Genomic DNA, 18,748 nt, shown 5'->3' with positions numbered 1-18,748 from the left:
TCGATGGTCTCTGTGTCTGTGTCGTTGCCGTGGCGATGCTTGGCGATGCTTCAGGGAGTTGCGGGATATCCTGGAGAATCGGGCGTGCCCGGAGGACCAGGACATCCTGGACATACGGTGAAGGAGGGAGGGAGGGAGGGAGGGAGGGAGGGAGGGAGGGAAGAAGGAAGGAGGGATGGAGAAGAGGGAGGGAGGGAGGGAGAGAGAGGGAGGAAAGGATGGAAGTGAGGTGTAAATAAACTTGCGGTGCTCTTTGAAATTCAAAGATGTGTATTGTACTTTGTTTACAATGATGACCAACCCCCTCCTCTCCTGTCCTCTGCTCTCAGGGCGCCAGAGGTCCTCCAGGGAACCGGAACATGTCTGTAAGTACAAACTTCAATTCCAAAGTGTTTTACAATCCTGTGTCTACCCAACGTACATCACGGTCATCTCTGATCTCCTAGGAGTGTCAGCTGATAACCTACATCCGAGACAACTGCGGTAAGCATCACAAGCATCCAGATATGAATAAGCATGCTCATATGTGTATATAGAGTGGACACCTAGCGTACATGTGCTAATAGCACATTGAAATTGTTGTCCTATGTGTGTTCATTTTAAATACAAATGTTATAAAAATGCAATGCCAATTAGCTGTAAGTCATTAGTGATGTGGGGATTGTAGCAACATGCTCCTCAAAAGTTATTGGTGCTATCGGAAATAAATAGTGTGCTTCAGATAGTTTCTTCAGTGTCTCTCTCTTCACAGTCTGTTATACTTTTATCTAAAAGGGACTTACAGTTGAGACTGAGAACAATCAAAGCATACTATAAACAGACAAATGTAGCTTCAGGAATCAGAGTTCAGAAGTCAACAAGTTGTATGTATGGCTCTTTGGGACGATCCATCATTAGTAGCTAAACTCTTTCTTTTGTTTCCCTACAGCCTGCTCCCAAGGTAAGAGCCCATGTCGTCTGATTTTATCTCTGAGAAGGTCTTTGTCCAAGGAGCTGCTCCCTCATAGCTGCTCCTGATAGCTGCTCCTGATAGCTGCTCCTGATAGCTGCTCCTGATAGTAGCAGGAGAAGGTTAGGAATCTGACCTCTAGATCGGCCCAAGGCATAGTGAGATCTTAACAGATGTGCCTGATCCTGCCTCACTGATACGACTCAATCCAAACATCCTTTGAGGTAAATGTGTCAGCCTGAGATTCAGGCATCAAATTATAGTACAGGAAAAAGATTAGATAGCAAATGGTATGCAGAGATCTCACAGAAAATGTTGTATATATGTTATACATACGTATACATGTATATATATATATTTATATCTATATATAACATACATAAATGAGAAGTGTAAATTAAATGTAAAAACAGGACGGGGTTTGGTTAAACATGACTATCCATGAGGTTCTTGGTTCTGCTCCTCATTCTCCATCTCTGCTCCCCTCAGGCTTTGCATGCCCGGCCTACCCCACAGAGCTGGTGTTCGGCCTGGACATGTCACAGGACGTCACGCCGGACACCTTCGAGAGGATGCGCTCGTCCCTGCTAGCGCTGCTGGAGGACGTCTCCATCTCCGAGAGCAACTGCCCCACGGGGGCGCGCGTGGCTGTGGTGGGCTACAGCGGCCACACCAAACAACTCATCCGCTTCCACGACTACCACCGCAAGAGGCAGCTGATCGAGGCGGTGCAGAACATCGCCCTGGAGCGCACGGCCAACCGACGGCATCTGGGCGCCGCCATGCGCTACGTGGGCAACAACATGTTCAAGCGCGTGCGGCAGGGCGTGAGGGTGAGGAAGGTGGCAGTGTTCTTCAGCAACGGGCCGGCGCAGGACAGTGAGGACATCGTTACTGCCATGATGGAGTACCGCGCCCTCAACATCATGCCGGCAGTAGTGGCACTCCGGCAGAGCACCAAAATCCAGCAGGCCTTCCAGGTAAAACTCCCTCTCCTAGGATAGGGTAAGTGGCTTATCGTGCAAGCCTGCAGTGCATGTCAGACCCCAATTGGGGTCCTGACCCACAGGTTGGGAAACACTGAACTAGACTATCCTGCTCCTGCCTTTGAATGTAAACGCTCTTGGGAAAGCTTTTGAATTTACAAATAAAAATGGATTTTAGAGCTGGAGTCATGACCAGGCAAGGCGCCAGGATTCCAGTTGTGGATGGGCCAGACCAATTGTGGGTGGTCCTTAAATTAAAAACGTTATCAAATCCTTCTTTAACCTAAGACAAATGACTGACTAATGTGCTGTTATATTATCTCTGCATAATAGAGATTTGAATACCGGTAGCTTGTATTCAAATCTGCATATTTTTTTGCATTATAAAAAGTTTCGGTGCATAGGACGGACCCATCAGCGATCACTCCTAAGGCCTTTGTACACTGCAAAGCCGGTTCGTTTGCGGCTTGGCCCGCCCGGCAACTTCACCGGGCATTCTGGGTTCACTGGAGAAGGCGAGGCTGCACACTGAGTCTAGACCTCTTTAGAATAAATTCCATACTCTTGAATGTTTTTAATGTATGAAGACGCCTGCATGCAAGAATGACTTCATGTCTGAGTAGGCTACAAACGCGATTAACTATTTACAAGTGCAAAAACGCCAACATATTCTTTATATTGCTGACCACTTGTTTTTTATCCAGACAAAAGCCTCGTAAAGAACGTTCCTCTGCGACTTTCTCGTAGATCGCACCATCTTTCAACGTCATTGTTAAATGCGACTGAATCACTTTCTCCACCCATGATGGTTAGCAGCTTTCAGATTTCATCTCTCCAGTTATAACTGCTCATGTTGATATCGCTGCCTTATTGTCTATATGACTTTAAAAGTCGTCAGGAATCGAATAATTCCCACTTAGTTAAGTTATGCTCTATAACATGAGGCCGACTATCTCAGAAGTCTGTTTAATTGTTTGTTTGTTTTCAACAATATTTCGATATCATTAGCAACGGACTGATCTTGGCCTATTATACAAAGAAGATGCATTCGAATGTAGCCTAGGCTACGAGATAATACAATAGCCTACCGCCAATTCACGACGATCCACGAAGATAACAGCCCTTTAACGCAAATCGGATCAGGAATCAATATCAACAAAGTTTGCTGCATTGCAAAAATAAAGCATTTCAGAAGCCTTTTTAAATATATATATATATATACAAAATTAAAATATATAACTTTTATTTTTTTTGAAGAACATTCTGGGAGGACCTGTTGAACACTGGATGGTCCCAGGTCCGTCAGGCCCACCCATAACGCTGTGCCTGGTCATGACCCCTGTGTTTAATTGCAGGCTGACAACACGGGCAACTCTATCTACCTGTATCTGCGCCGCTCACCGAACCTTGCCAACGATCTGTGGATGATCAAGAGCTGCGTCATCTGCTACGGTAAGCAGCAGAGGTCAGAACTACGGCATGACAAAATTGCAAAGGTTTATCTTTTACGTTCAAGATCATTCAGGCACAACAAGCAGTGAAATTAAATGTTAAAAGCTCTGATGCAATAGGAGTCAGAAGTTGAGTGATGAGGTTGAGTACTAGCATGGCTATTGCCAGACCAAGCTCAATCGTAGATTACACGTTGGTCTGGGGAAGCTGCTGTCATTTTCTTCAGCAGAAGAGGCGTGATCAATGGGCTTAGTTCAAATGACACAATTGGCTGCTTGCCGTCGCTTCTCTGTCATCTTTGTGTTAAACTAGCCAATAGCGCGCCAGAGGGAAAAGCCGGCTTGGTGATTGGCTCCCGCAAAAACATATCGAAACTAGAAAGAAATGTATTGCTCTTCTCCAAACACTTCTGCAGGGCGGACTCAAATCGCCGGCAGAATGGGCGGGGCTACCCCGGCTAGTTTCGTACTGTATGGTCTTCTAACCTTTAGAACGCACTATTTTTGCGCTTTCGTTTAAATCAACTGATAATTTGGCTGAAATGATTAAAGATCAAAAGGGAATATGAAAATAAATCATAATCAAGTACAACAACAAATCCCGCCCCCTCCTCAGACCCCTGCAGGCCTGTGTCCGACTGTGTCAGTATTCAGGAGATCCCCGTGCCCCAGGTCCTGGATGTGGACCTGGCCCTAGTTGTGGACGGCTCCAGGCAGGTCCAGGGTGACCATTACTCGGGTGTCCAGGAGCTGCTTGGCTCCGTGATGGAGCAGGTGGCCGTCAGCCGTCAGCCCCGCCGGGCCGACAGCCAGGCCCGGGTGGCCCTGGTCCAGCAGAGCGGCTCACTCCACTCCCAGGCTCCTGTTCCGGGTCAGCAGGCCGCCAAATTAGAGTTTGGTCTGCAGACCTTCCAGGGTAAGAGCCAGATGAAGAGCCACGTGCTGGAGAAGATGGTGCAGCAGGGGGGCCCCTCGGCCCTGGGCCACACCCTGGAGTTCACGCTGAAGGAGGTGCTGCTGAACGCCAACAGCCCCAGGAAGAACAAGGTGATGATGGTGGTGGTGGGGGCCGAGACCCCCAGCTGGGACCAGGCCAAGCTTCGCCAGGTGGCTAAGGAGGCCAAGTGCAAGGGGGTAGCCGTGTTCGTGTTGGCCCTGGGGGAGCACTACAACCGGGCCCAGGTGTCAGAGCTGGCCAGCACCCCTCTGGAGCAGCACCTCATCTGCCTGGGCCAGCTGAGGGCCGAGGAGCAGGGCTACGCCCAGCGCTTCATCAGGAGCTACCTCTCCGTACTCAACAGTAAATCATCTAGATTAGCTATACTCGTTTATAGTCTATTATATCACATTATATTATGTTGGAGGACGAATGAGGCCATATTAAGAACATTAATTGTAATTAATATGAGTTATATTGTATTGGACTGAATGATTTAAGCATATTCGGATGACGAGAGTACAGTAAAGCCTAAAGTCTACTGCAGTGCAGTTCAAAAGGTCATGGCTATATGTGTGTTTTCTGCAGCGGGGCTGAACACTTATCCACCTGTCACTATGAAGAAGACATGTCAGCTGATCAACAACCAACAGGAAGGGGTGAAAAACGGGTACGCATGCTACTGTAACTCGCAATAAATAAGCTTTGTGACAATAGCAGTCGAGCAATCAAATGTCAAATGTTATAAATTAAGTTAGACGCTGGATTATTTTGAGGCTGCTCTTTTCTCTATTATACCTGACGCAGGTTTAAAGGGACTCTGACCTTTGTTGCATTTGAGAATTACAGCACATTCAAATCATCCCGCCTTCCTCCAATGCCCCACCCCCTAAGCGTTATTTTTTAGAGTACAAAACTAAGCGTTATTTTTTAGAGTACTGTAACGACCTCGCCGGTGACATAATGATGTCGAGTCATTAGTAGTTGAAGGTAGTTTTAATGAACCAAAACCAGGTCACTGAAACCCGTAACATTGTAACCAACGGCAGAAAACCGACACAAAACAAACCCCGGTTACCCCGGCAACCCCAACACGGTCTCACTCGCGTGCAGGCCCCCACCCTCCTGTTCTTCCAAGGCCCTCCCCCAGCTGACCTAATGATTCGCCCCCACGCTGATTGACAAGAAGAACATTACAATACATGCACATAGAACAACTGGCATAGCGGACAACGAAATATAATGTAACACATAACACACAAACTATTTAACTGTCCCAGGGTCGCTACAGTACAAAAGTTCTAGACTCCCATGGGCTATGTTTAGACTCCCATGGGTTATGTTTAATAATAATAATAATAATAATAATACATTTAGTTTAGACTCCCAGGGGTCATAATATCTACCAGGGGTCTAGTAAACAAGAAATTTAGCAGGTGGCTCACTGTAATTTTATGGGCTTCGTGTGATACCGTTTTGAGGCCCCATGTTGAAGGACAGTAGTCCCACTGAGTATAAGAAAGGTGTATGAGCATTACAAACAGAGTAGCGGGACAACGTCGCGTCTGAGTCCGAAATGGGTCCCGTAATCGGACTGAGTGGTGCGGTTGGGTGCCAACGGTCTGGAGGTCTTCGTGTAGCTCCAGAGTAGCGGGACAACGTCGCGTCTGAGTCCGAAATGGGTCCCGTAATCGGACTGAGTGGTGCGGTTGGGTGCCAACGGTCTGGAGGTCTTCCCGGAGCTCCAGAGTAGCGGGACAACGTCGCGTCTGAGTCCGAAATGGGTCCCGTAATCGGACTGAGTGGTGCGGTTGGGTGCCAACGGTCTGGAGGTCTTCCCGGAGCTCCAGAGTAGCGGGACAACTTCGCGTCTGAGTCCGAAACGGGTCCCGTAATCGGACTGAGTGGTGCGGTTGGTTGCCAACGGTCTGGAGGTCCTGAGAATCATCCAGGGGAGCGGGACCACTTGGCTTCTGAGGCCGAATCGGGTCCCCTTGTCGGACTGAATGGTGCAGTTGGTGGCCAACAGTCTGGTCTTCCTGAGGCTCCAGAGGAGGGTAACTCTGTGAGTCTGAGTCCGAGGTGAGTCCCCTAATTGGACTGAATGGTGCAGTTTCAGTACGCCGTGGACCACTTTGGTCTGCCATCGTCAGTCGCTACGGTCGCTACTCGCTACTGTCTGCCGTGGAATCAAAACAAACCCTCTAGTTGAGGACGCGCCTTGATGACGCGGGCCCGAATGCGCCACAAGAAGCAGACGGAAAACCGCGGAAAACCTGCATGTCCATCTAGCAAACAGACAGGTCTGTCGGCCAATAAGATCCTTCGGTCCGAAGAATCTTATTGGTTGAAGTTTTCACTAAATATTATGAGGGTGAAATAATTGTTTGTTTTTACTCCTGGTGGGTCTGTCTTGCATTTTAGAGTGTTATTACCTTATTAATACCAATTTAATCTTATCCAAAAAAAGTGTAAAAATGCAACAAAGGTAAGAGTCCCTTTAATGGAGACAGGAATAGGATTTGAATCTGGACTTAATCAGGGACATGAATTACAGAGTCACAGCCAAACCCTGCGGGGGGGTTCTGGTTTTCATCCACTCAGAATATTCAGTATGAACAGGAAGGAAGACGGAGCATCATATGTAAGTTACTCTCAACATAAGGCTTTAAGTCTGAACGTTGTACATTCCTTTGACTGAAGTCCCTTGACTTTAGGAATGTGGTCGATAACACAAATCCAGATGTAGTTTCCAAGTAAATTGTCCCAGATAGACCATAGAGCCAAGACCCAATGGAGGCAATTTGAGTTCTAAACCTTATCACCAATTATATCTGTAGAAGAGGTAGCTTCTATAACATCATTGACAATATTGTAATTATCTTGGTTTTAATGAGTACGATGGGCACTCAAGATCTAAGTTCTAGTGAAAAAAAGGAAACCATGTGTATTTTGTATCAGGAATAAAAACAGAACCCTTTCCAAGAAAAATATTATCAAGACGATGATTCATAAGTCGTTATTCTTGGTGCATTTAAAGTTCTTCTGACATTATTAAACATGTGCTGCGGTGGTCTAAGTCCCTGTACAGCTTCCATCAATTAGAACAAAGTTCTGCTTCTCAGTCTCAGATTAACCTCACTCGGAGGGCTTTGTACTTTGTGTGTACTTCATTTACCCAACCGGACAAACAAGAAAGCACTCCTGTATCCCCTCATCCTTCATCTCTGAGATGGCACTTTCTCTTCGTCTTTATGAATATTTCTGTTATTTTTGTCTTTTGTCACGCTCTTTGGTTAATACTGGGCCCTTCGTTGTATTGTTGTCTTTCTTGCACATTGGGATTTTCAGATGGTTCCTGGTCCAGGCTTTCCACCTTTTTTGTCAGTGCCTGATCTGCCTCTTTCACTCATGTGCTTGGGGTGGTTGGCTGATATCTTGTTGTTCTTCTAGACTCATGGTTGTTAGAATCTGCTACAGGATGTCTTGATATTTTCGAAAATTATTTGCACGTTCCCAGACTTTTTCTGCTACTTGTTTTTTATTTTGTTGGTCGATTGTACACTTCTCATAGCTCCTTCCAATTTCATCCTTTTATCCCGTTTTTGAGTGCTTGGATGGCCATTAGAAAGGGAAGTTGGTGTCAACCCTTGAAAAGTTGTGCCTTCTTGGCCGTCTCTTCTTGGTTGTCGTCATCTGTCTCAGAGTAAACGGGTTTACTGGCTTTCCTCTAGCTTTATTTGTACGATTGGTTGTACTCCCTTTTCTTTGCATAAGGGCGGGGGTGAAATTCGTATTGTTGGCCCTGACCACTGAGGGGCCCCTGAGAGAAAGGGGAATCTTTTTGTCCATGCCTGTTCATCCTTCCTGAAAGGGGTAACGTCTGTTTGTTATGTTGGTGCATGTGTGGGACAGTTATTTGGTTTGTAATACTGCCTTTCTCTTCCAGTGTCATACCCCTGTGCTTGATGTAGTCCTGGATTATAGGGTATTTAAGGGCTTGGGTACAGGGCGTGATGTTGTCACATATCTTCATATGTTCCATCTGTATTTCCTTCGCAAGTTGGCTAGTCGTCCCATGAACATCTTGTGGCCATGGCGTACAGGATTTCTAGGTTCATTTCTTGTGACAGGTCTTGATGGATCCACCATTTAGTTATACAATATATGACTGGTGTGGTCAAGACTGGCGCTTCTTCTTCAGGGGATGGAGATACTTCCCATTAGATGGGCATTTCCGCAGGTCTTTCTTATCACTGGTCCTCACTCATTTTTTTGTAGTTACACTAAATAGTAATGTATTTGTGTGTGTGTGTGTGTGTGTGTGTGTGTGTGTGTGTGTGTGTGTGTGTGTGTGTGTGTGTGTGTGTGTGTGTGTGTGTGTGTGTGTGTGTGTGTGTGTGTGTGTGTATAGCCAGGGGCAAGTGAATTTCAATGATCAGGAGCAGTTTGAGATGCTGACCGGAACAAGGACTGAAAAACTGCTGGGCCCGCTGGACCTTGTTGGGTCCAATAACCCTAACCCTGGCTCCACGACCCGAGCCTAACGGTAAGCTAGCTAGCTATGTCATTTCTAAAATCACCCTGTCAGCCAGTTCAATTTATTAGGGTTCTTTTGTTACTTTCTTAGGATTGATTTGCTCAACTCGGATTGTATTGACACACTTAGCTCCACAAGGGTCGCAACAGCTTTTTGGTTCATATTATAATCATTCTATAATTCATATATAACATTTGTCTTGATCATTGTTTTAATCAATATTACATGACAATCAGCATGCACTGTATTGCATTTCTTTTAATCAAAAACTCCATCTTTGATCAAGACCATCCAGAAGATATGGAGCTGCAACAATTTCAACTAGTTATTTATCAAAAAATATATTGATAATAATAAAGAACTGTATTTTACCTCACCATAACCTTGAGCTTGTGTTAGAGGCAGCAGAGAGAGAGGTCATGTTTCCCGAAGCTCCACTAGGCATTGGAAAAAACTACTTAATTCATCGTTCAGATCTACTTTATTTTATTGTATTTCATAATCATAATACTTAACAATATATAGTTTGTTTCCGTTGTCCTCCATCGCTCGATTCAACAATACATTTTGGCACTTTTTATGACTCCCGGATCAGGCCGCAGCAAAAGCCTTGGACTTTCCTATCACCAACATGCCTCTGTACTCAGATATCTCAGGCACGGAGACTGGGAAATGCACAGACTGCACCAAACTGCAACAGACAGTGGCTTTATTTGAAATGAGACTAGCAGCATTAAAAAAATGCAAAGAACTCCTCCAGGATACAGTTCCGATGGTTGAGTTTGCTGAGCTAACTCAGACAAATACACAACAAGATGATCAAAGCTACATTGTGTCCTTCCCGAAGCTGGACAAGAGAGAGACAGTTCCAGCTGCGTCTCACTGGCACAGAGTCGGCGCTAAGCCAAAACAACATACCAAACTGAATCAACAAGTTTATTCAGGCCACCCAAATACTTTTTCGATGACTTCACAGAATTATAGTCTAGCATCTCCACAGAATTTGACTGTCTAGTTATAACTGGTGACTTAAATTTTCATACTGATGATATGACAAGTGTGCAAAAAAACTTTTTACCATTTTGGACGCATTTGAACTGTCTCAACATGTGAAAGAGGCTACTCATTGTAAGGGACACACTCTAGACCTGGTTATCACAAAGGGCCTCAATGTTTCTGATCTCTCTGTGACTGATCCTTCCTTGTCTGACCACTTTATTAAATACTGTCAAAAAACGGTATATCAATGAAGATTCTAATGTACTTTTTAAAAAGGCCATCTCCTTGCTACCACCTCTCAACCCATGTTCTGCTGTTGATCTTGTAGAAAACTTTAATTTGACATTTTTGAAAGTCATAGATGTCATTGCACCTTATAAGGTTAAAACGATTTCTGGAAAGCAAAAGGCCCCCTGGAGAAAAGCTGCTTCTGTAACAGCACAGAAAAAAGAATGCAGGAAGGTTGAACGCATCTGGCGTAAAACGAAACTTCATATTCAACATGATATCTATAAAGAGAGCCTCCGTGCCTACAATTTAGAGTTAAAAGGTGCTAGAGAAACATTTTTCTCCAGTATCATTAAAACCAACACTAATAATGCAAAAACCGTATTCGTTGCCACCTGATCTCCATTCCACGCAGAAATACAATGAGTTTGCAGCTTTTTATACTGATAAAATTGAAGGCATCAGACGCGCCATCAATATCTCCACTTCAAACAAAAATGTTGGCCTACCACCCTGTTCAGGCAAAAGTAATGTGGCAAGGATGGCATGCTTTAATGTTATAGACTCTCAAACTCTTGTGGAAACTGTGACACAACTAAAGCCATCCACCTGATCCCTTGTTACTTTACCTACCAACCTCTTTAAGAATGTTGGGCCTAGGGCCTAGCAGTAGACATATTGCAGATAGTTAACAACTCTCTCCAGTCAGGCAATTTCCCCAAAGCTTTAAAAACTACAGTTATTAAACCCCTTTTAAAAAAGCGGAGCCTAGATGCCTCTATTATTACAACTACAGACCAATATCAAATCTACCCTTCATAAGTAAAATCATTGAGAAAGTTGTCCTCCAGCAACTTAATCACTTCCTGGCATCAACTGGTTGCTATGACACCTTCCAATCAGGATTTCGACCCCTGCACAGCACTGAGACCGCCCTTATTAAAGTTGTAAACGACATCCGTCTTAACACAGACTCTGGCAAAACCTCAATACTAACGCTACTTGACCTCAGTGCTGCATTCAACACTGTAGACCAGGGGTCCCGAACCTTTTCAGCAACAAGGACCGGTTTGATTCTCCAAAAAAATCTATGTATAACTATCACCAAATGACTATCGGCCCATAGATCTGCTGTGCCGGTGCATTGAGCAAGTGAAAGAATGGATGTGTCGAAATTTCCTTCAACTAAATGAAGACAAAACAGAGATAATTGTATTTGGTTCTAAAATGGAAAGGCTTAAAGTAACCCAACACCTTCACTCTCTGTCCCTGAAAACCTCAATCAAAGCCAGAAATCTAGGGGTTATCATGGATTCAGATTTACATTTCGACACATCAAATCAGTTACAAAATCTGCATATTATCACCTAAACAATGTCCACCGAAGACTTACAAAAACTTGTACATGCCTTTATCACTAGTAAGCTTGATTACTGCAATGGTCTCCTTACAGGTCTCCCAAAACAAACTCTGATGAAGCTTCAGCTTGTTCAGAATGCTGCTGCTAGAGTTCTAACAAAGACCAAAAAATTTGAACATATTACACCAATTCTGAAATCGTTACATTGGCTTCCTGTAGGTCAGAGAATTGATTTTAAAATCATGTTGCTAACCGATAAATCCCTACATGGTTTAGGCCCAAAATATTTAACTGATACGCTTCCACTACATAAGCCTTCTAGACCACTAAGATCCTCTGAGACCAATCTGTTAATTATCCCTAGAGTAAACACGAAACATGGGAAAGCAGGATTTAGTTACGATGCAACAAATAGCTGGAATGAACTCCCTGAGGATTTAAGACTTGCCCCAACTCTGAGCACCTTTAAAACAAGACTGAAGACTTTTATGTTTGCTTTAGCTTTCTGCTAAATCTTAAATACATTGCACTTTCTAAAAAGCTTTTTTAACTTTGCCTTTATTTTCTATTTTAATACTAAAATGCATTTTTAACTTTCTATTATACCCATTTCTTTGCATATGTTTCCTTTAACTTATCTATTATTTTATTTTATTGCATTACAATGTTTATATGTGAAGCACTTTGAGTCTGCCTTGTGTATGAAAATTGCAATATAAATAAAGTTGCCTTGCCTTGATAAATATTTATTTAGACTGAGATTCGCTTCCACTTCATGTTGCAGAACTCTGGGAACCTGGATCTAAATCATTGTCAGTTTTATCACCAGCTGCAATATGACATGCTTCTGTTTTCTCTGTTGTGTTTGACAGTTGATTCCTCCATGCTGAGACAGAGTCAAATTAAGATTCCCAAAAAGGGTACGATTCTCGTTCATCTACCAAACACAACCCAAACCTGATCTTAGAAGCAGTAATATATTTAGTATTTTGTGTGTTCCTGATTGATACCCTGTTCTTTTAATTTCCTTAACTCTTGGTATTCTACATTGCAAACCTCCCCTCTCTGCTCCTCTCATTCCCTACACTCTTGGAATCCCCCCTCTCTCTCTCTCGCTCTGCCTTTCTCCCTCTATCTAAATTCCTCTGTGTCCTGTGTCTGTCCTCTCAATTCCTCTCCCTCCCTTTTTACTCACCCTCCTATCTCTGTCTCATTATCTCTACCCTTATTCTCTTCCTCTATCTCCTTATTCCATCTGTCTCTGTCTGTCTGTCTGTCTGGCTCTTGTCTGACTACTGTGCCAGGAAGAGGGTCCGTATCAGAACTACACAAGGAGTTGGTCCTTTTACTCAGAGCAGAGCGAGTGTGCTCGGTTCTGGTATGGCGGCTGCGGTGGGAACCAGTGAGAACCTCTGTCTGACCAAGAGCCGGTAGAACCGCGCTCATCTCAGAACCACACACTGAAAAAAAGTCTGTGGGATATCAAAGGTGTCAAGTAACGAAGTACAAATACTTCGTTACCTTACTTAAGTAGAGATTTTGGGTATCTATACTTAACTGGAGTAGTTATTTTTCAGCCTACTTTTTACTTCTACTTCTTACATTTTCACGCGCTTATCTGTACTTTCTACTCCTTACTTTTTTGGTTTATACGCGATCCATGGCACCTGCGCATGACCAGAGCCCGTCTACATTCTCTGACATGACATAAATCACGCCACGTTCCAGCAAAGAAATAGCAGACGTAGATGAGCGAAATGTCCCAACCAAACACCATTGAGGAGGTTGGTAGCCAAGAAGACCAGCCAACCCTTATACATCCCTGGCTGTACCTGGAAGAATTTTCTGAAATGGTTGGATGCAAAAACAACTCAGTTCTTACTCGTTACATCTTAAATTCCTGCAGCTAAGCTTGGATACATACATTTACATTCCCAATAAAGACTTTTGATAACATGCCTCTGAAGTTTGACTTTTTTCACCATTCCAATACCTACAGGGAACTAGTCATCATATCTTCCGCTCCATGAAACACATGTTAATGCTTAGTAGTACACATATATGGTTCTTTAATGTATTTGCATTGTACTAATATGCACAATTTTTTCAACATTAACATTATAGTCATTAGATGGCCTATAGAAAAATGTTTTTTTGGGGGAAGTGGGGCAGTGTGCTATAGAGGTGTGCTGTGTGTGTGTCATTAATTCACGGATGGGATAAATGAAGAGACCAAATTCCTTGTATGTGTGAGTATACTAAAAAGCTGATTGTAATTCTATAGGCCCCTGTGGAAAAGCCTAAGCTTTTGTCCTTAATGGCATTTTTTTTCCCCTTGCATTACTTTTACTTTAATACTTTAAGTAGTTTTGAAACCAGTACTTTTATACTTTTACTTAAGTAAAAAGCTTGAGTTGATACTTCAACATTTAAACGCTAGTATCTATACTTCTACTTGAGTAATGAATGTGAATACTTTTGACACCTCTGTTGGATATACATGAAAAAAATGTGTACATCGGTTAAACATTTTAAAACCATCTTCACTTCTAACTATTTACTTTAGAAAAGTAGACAGAATTATTTTTGAATTATCTTTCATTATTATTATGTTAAACATACTTAATTACCCCATGTTAAACCAACATGGCTTAATATAATTTTGTATATATTTTACATGCTCAGTATATTCAATTATAACCTGTTTAAGAAGCATGAATTTTCTATTTAAATTTGTGTTGTCATGTTAAATCTACCTAACCTGCTCAAGTATGAGACTAATCAATTAAAAATGATCTGCATAATTTTCCACACATTTCTGTGCAGATCTTTGGTTTAAATAATGACTTTTTCTACATCCTAATCTAATCTCTTATCTGCAACATTTATCATAATATTTTCATAAAAAATGGGGACTTCAGTGGGGGTTTCATTCCGTCTGTGCACAGCACCTCAACGAGCAGGTGTGCGCCTGCAGCCAGAGGGCGCGCCAATATACCAATTCCCCACACAAAGTTATGTACTTCATTGAAAACCGCTTAGCGCCGCGTTTTTATTTTCTACTGCTCGTGGCGCCCCCCCATGTGATTTGGCGCCCCCCACAAATATGGCGCCCCGGGCAGCTGCCTGGTACGCCCGTGCCTAAAACCGCCACTGACTCCACCTTCAAATGCCAATAGTTTGGACAAGCAATTTGTACGCAGCATCATGTTTTTTTTTTACTTTGCACCGGTAAAAAATTAAATAAAAAAGTACTGCCAGTGTTTTTGAATGTGTATCACCGCACAGCAAACAAACATCAAACATCAGTAGACCTACCACAAACATCAGTAGACCTACCACAAATGTAAATCTTCCAAGAATCTAAATGTAAATACTGCAAAATGAATAAAGGAAAAACTAAAGTTGCACGAGTGCATGTCAAAAGTCAAGTGCATTCACAGAGCAAACATGGTCAAATCCAAATCCGAGGTACACTTTGGGAACGCATGAGCTCAAGAAAAAGCATTCCTTTGAAAGTACAGTAGACATGCTGTCTGTAAATACTGCAAGAACCAGAACAAAGAACAGCAAAGGAGTTGCATGTCAACAGTCCAGAATCATGTCAATGAGCAAAAGATCCAAGGACAACAGCTCAGTCATAGTCTGTTTTTAAGAACTTAGGCTTTCTTTGAGAGCGTGGTGCCATCCAGCTCCGTCTCAACTTTCTTGAGCACTTCAAATGTGTACTTTAGCTCAGTGGGGTATTCCACAAAGCCGGTTTTATCACATAACCGGGTAAGTTAACCCCGGGTTTGCGGTAAGCCTAGGTTTTCCGTTCCAAAATGAACACAGTATGTTAGTTACTATAGAAACATATGCTCTGAATCAGACACGGTGGGAGCAGGTTTTGCGCAGGTTAAGTTTGAAACATAACCCGGTTTTGGGTATTTAAACCCGCGTTCACCGCAGATTTCATGTGTTCACAATGGCATGCCCTTTTGATGAGAGGCCTGCTGATATCGGAGCACAAATTATACGTGCAATCCACCGGGAGCGATTAATAAGACCAAGGCTCGACATCTTGGCATATCGGATGACTTTTTGCTGGAGAGATATTGATTCTCGTGCTAATACTTAATGTATTTAAATAGCCTTCTCCAGCCTTACATAGCCAACACTACCAATCGAGGACCTGGCCTCAGTTCACCCCAGACCATTTGCGTAGCCCTCCGTTTTTCGCAAATGGTAGTTTTATCTATAACGTTGGAGATGCTGAGCACATCTCAGAATCAGAATCAGAATCATCTTTATTGGCCAGTTTTGCGTAAACAAAGAAGGATTTGACTTCGGCAACCATTTGCTCTCCAAGTACAACATTCACTAAAAACATTAAAAATACTGTTAAGTAAACAGTATTACAAATGTACAAAACGAATACACAACAACAATTCAAGAGATGGTGCAAAGTGATTAAGATTTAAATAAAAATAAAAATATCTATATATATTTATAGGTAGTGTTAACAATATTTGAATTGTAAGTTTGAGAGATATACATGAGGTACATCACAATTGTTAATGGACCTTATTCAGCGACAGGATGTGGGAGTTCTGAGAGTTCAACAGAGTTACTGCTTGGGGAAAGAAGTTGTCTTTGTGTCGGCTGGTTTTGGCAGGCAGTGCCCTGTATCGCCTACCAGAGGGGAGGAGGTTGAATAAAGTATGACCAGGATGTGAGGGGTCTGCTGAGATTTATACTGCCCTTTTCCTGACCCTGGACTGGTACAGGTCCTGGATCGAGGGGAGGTCAGCTCCAATGATCCTCTCTGCAGTCCTTATTGTCTGTTGCAGTCTGGCCCTGTCCCGTTTGGTGGCTGACCCAAACCAGACAGTGATGGAGGTGCAGATGACAGACTGAATGATGGCGGAGTAGAAGGTGGTCAGCAGCTCTTTTTGCAGATTAAACTTCCTTAATTGTCACAGAAAGTATAACTTCTGCTGGGCCTTTTTCCGGACAGAGTCAATGTGGGGAGACCATTTTAGGTCCTGTGAAATGTTTTTTCCCAGGGGTGAAGGACTCCACAGTGGACACTGTCGTTCTGGATGGTGAGGGGGAGGAGTGGGGAGGGGCTTCTTCTAAAATCCACTGACATCTCTAGAGTCTTCTTGTTGTTTAACTCCAGGTGGTTCTGACTGCACCACTCGACCAGCTGGTCCACCTCCTGTCTGTAGGCAGACTCATCACCATCCTGGATCAAACCAATGACGGTGGTGTCATCTGCAAACTTGATGAGTGTACGGACAGGTTCTTTGAGGTGCAGTCATTGGTGTAGAGGGAGAAGAGCAGCGGGGAGAGGACACACCCCTGTGGCGCGCCAGTGCTGATGGACCGGGTTTTGGATGTGGTGCTCCCCAGTCTGACATGCTGCTGCCTGTCAATCAGGAGGCTGATGATCCACCGACAGGTGGTGACAGGAACTGCAAACTGGGTGAGCTTCTGAAACAAGAGTTCAGGGATGATTGTATTAAATGCCGAGCTGAAGTCGACAAACAGGATCCTGGCATACGTCCTTGGGTAATCGAGGTGGTGCAGGATGTATTGTAGTCCCATATTGACAGCACCGACCGCCGACCTGTTTGCCCTATAGGCAAACTGCAGGGGGTCCAGCAGGGGTCCTGTTATGTCCTTCAGGTGGCTCAACCCCAGTCTTTCAAAGGCTTTCATGACCACAGACGTCAGGGCGACCGGCCTGTAGTCATTTAGTCTACATTTATTTTTTAATTTCTCACTGTAGCTTCTTTTGGCTACCTTGATCTCCTTTTGTCAGATTGTTCCTGGCCTGCTTATATAGGTCCCGGTCCCCACTACTGTAGGCCTCCTCTCCGGCTCGACGCAGACTCCTAAGATTAGGACTCTGGTGGGAATCTTGATATGCTGTCTATATTTAGGGAGTTCCTGGTTGAGTTTGGCGCTGTTAAAATCCCGAACAATGATGGCGAGAGAGTCCGGGTGCTTTTTCTCTGTGTCTGTTATCTGCTCTGGACAACAGAAAGTTTAAAATAGTCCTAACGGACTTACATCCACTGGAGAATGTTCGGTCGTAGCCGGCGGCTTCAATACAAGCACTTATTCATCTTGATCTGTGAAGATGATGAATTGTCACTTTTAGGTTTTCTACCCAGTTACCAAAAAAAAAACATTTGGAACATATGCACTGTGGCACGCACACGTTTTGCATGTGTTACTTCGAAGGCAAACAAAATCTAAAATACAAGAAACACAAAAACCTACATTCAACCAGTGGGGTACCCTCACATGGCCTCTGACTCTCTGAGGATGTACCTCCAGGTACCCACTCCATGCCAGGGCGACCTAAATTTATGTTTATTAACAGCTCCTCTTCCGGGGTCAAGACAACTTGAGGGCCAGATCCAGTCTGCCGACTGTCGGCCTTTTCACGATTGGCTTAAAAAAGGGCTTATTTAAATTTATACCAATACGATGGTGGGAAAAGCTTACCAGTTTGTATGTTTTTATACTTCATTTTTACTTGAGCTGGGGAGCCATCGGAGTTCATATTTTTTTAGAAGAATAGGGTCATGTGGAATGTTAAGAATGCTTAATTTGGATATTTATAGATTCATGGCTCAAATATTAAGCATCATGCTTTTGACGCGCAACTAACGCATTTACGCGGTCAGCATTCCACTGCCAGGCTTTGGTTCTCCGGGTTGCAGAGGCTTTAGCGTTTCCTTTTCTTGTGATAATGTCCTCGTCATAGCTCTCCAGGAGAACTTGGAGTTCCATTTCATTGAAATAAGCGGGCCATTTCGCCATTTCGATCAGGGTTACCATGATCCATACATCACGTCTTTATAGGTTTGGCGTGGACGCGCACAACAGTGTTAACCAACCCCGAGTTGATTGAACTAATGCATAACCCGTGCGGTGGAACCGACCGCTCTGGTTCAGTTGGCACAGGGTCAATCAACCTATAGTTCAGTGTTAATTCAGATTTGTTAAACCTCCTTTCGTGGAATACCCCACAGGAGGGTAGTTGAGGTTCAATACATACATTAGGCCAAATAACATGGCAGCAGCTAATGCAGTCAATGTCCAGTCCTTGCATTATCTGCAGGCCTTCCAGGACAATCCCAATGTCCTCAGGTCGACTGGTTGCATAATTTTTCACGACAAATATTCCCACCGTGGTGTTCTCAATCGATTCTTTGATGGCGGCTTCGCCCTCTGCCTGCACAGTGAAATCACAAATAGATCAAATAGATCATAGAGTGAGATAAAACAAAAATCATATT

The 18,748-nt window shown here is 43.6% G+C and overlaps 1 protein-coding gene across 5 annotated transcripts in view; it reads left to right on the top strand.

The window, feature by feature from the left end:
* Positions 1 to 13,781, top strand: part of LOC130391684 (collagen alpha-6(VI) chain-like) — a 33,896-nt gene extending 20,115 nt beyond the window's left edge. For 2 of the 5 annotated variants that reach the window (XM_056601920.1, XM_056601922.1), the window contains exons 31-39: positions 55 to 117; positions 330 to 365; positions 447 to 483; positions 929 to 940; positions 1,439 to 1,929; positions 3,291 to 3,387; positions 4,003 to 4,686; positions 4,912 to 4,993; positions 8,738 to 12,218. In XM_056601920.1, the coding sequence (XP_056457895.1) occupies positions 55 to 117; positions 330 to 365; positions 447 to 483; positions 929 to 940; positions 1,439 to 1,929; positions 3,291 to 3,387; positions 4,003 to 4,686; positions 4,912 to 4,993; positions 8,738 to 8,870 (1,635 nt within the window). In that variant the 3' untranslated portion in view covers positions 8,871 to 12,218. Of the gene's footprint in view, positions 1 to 54; positions 118 to 329; positions 366 to 446; positions 484 to 928; positions 941 to 1,438; positions 1,930 to 3,290; positions 3,388 to 4,002; positions 4,687 to 4,911; positions 4,994 to 8,737; positions 12,219 to 12,322; positions 12,371 to 13,131 lie in introns of those variants that run through there. The other 3 variants (XR_008896929.1, XM_056601923.1, XM_056601921.1) reach the window with 3 other exon arrangements.
* Positions 13,782 to 18,748: the final 4,967 nt, after the last annotated feature.

The sequence above is a fragment of the Gadus chalcogrammus genome, chromosome 11, assembly GCF_026213295.1.
Source record: "Gadus chalcogrammus isolate NIFS_2021 chromosome 11, NIFS_Gcha_1.0, whole genome shotgun sequence".
Lineage (NCBI taxonomy): Eukaryota > Metazoa > Chordata > Actinopteri > Gadiformes > Gadidae > Gadus > Gadus chalcogrammus.
The sequence above is the reverse complement of the archived record's forward strand: the minus strand, read 5'-3'. Positions and strand labels throughout refer to the sequence as shown.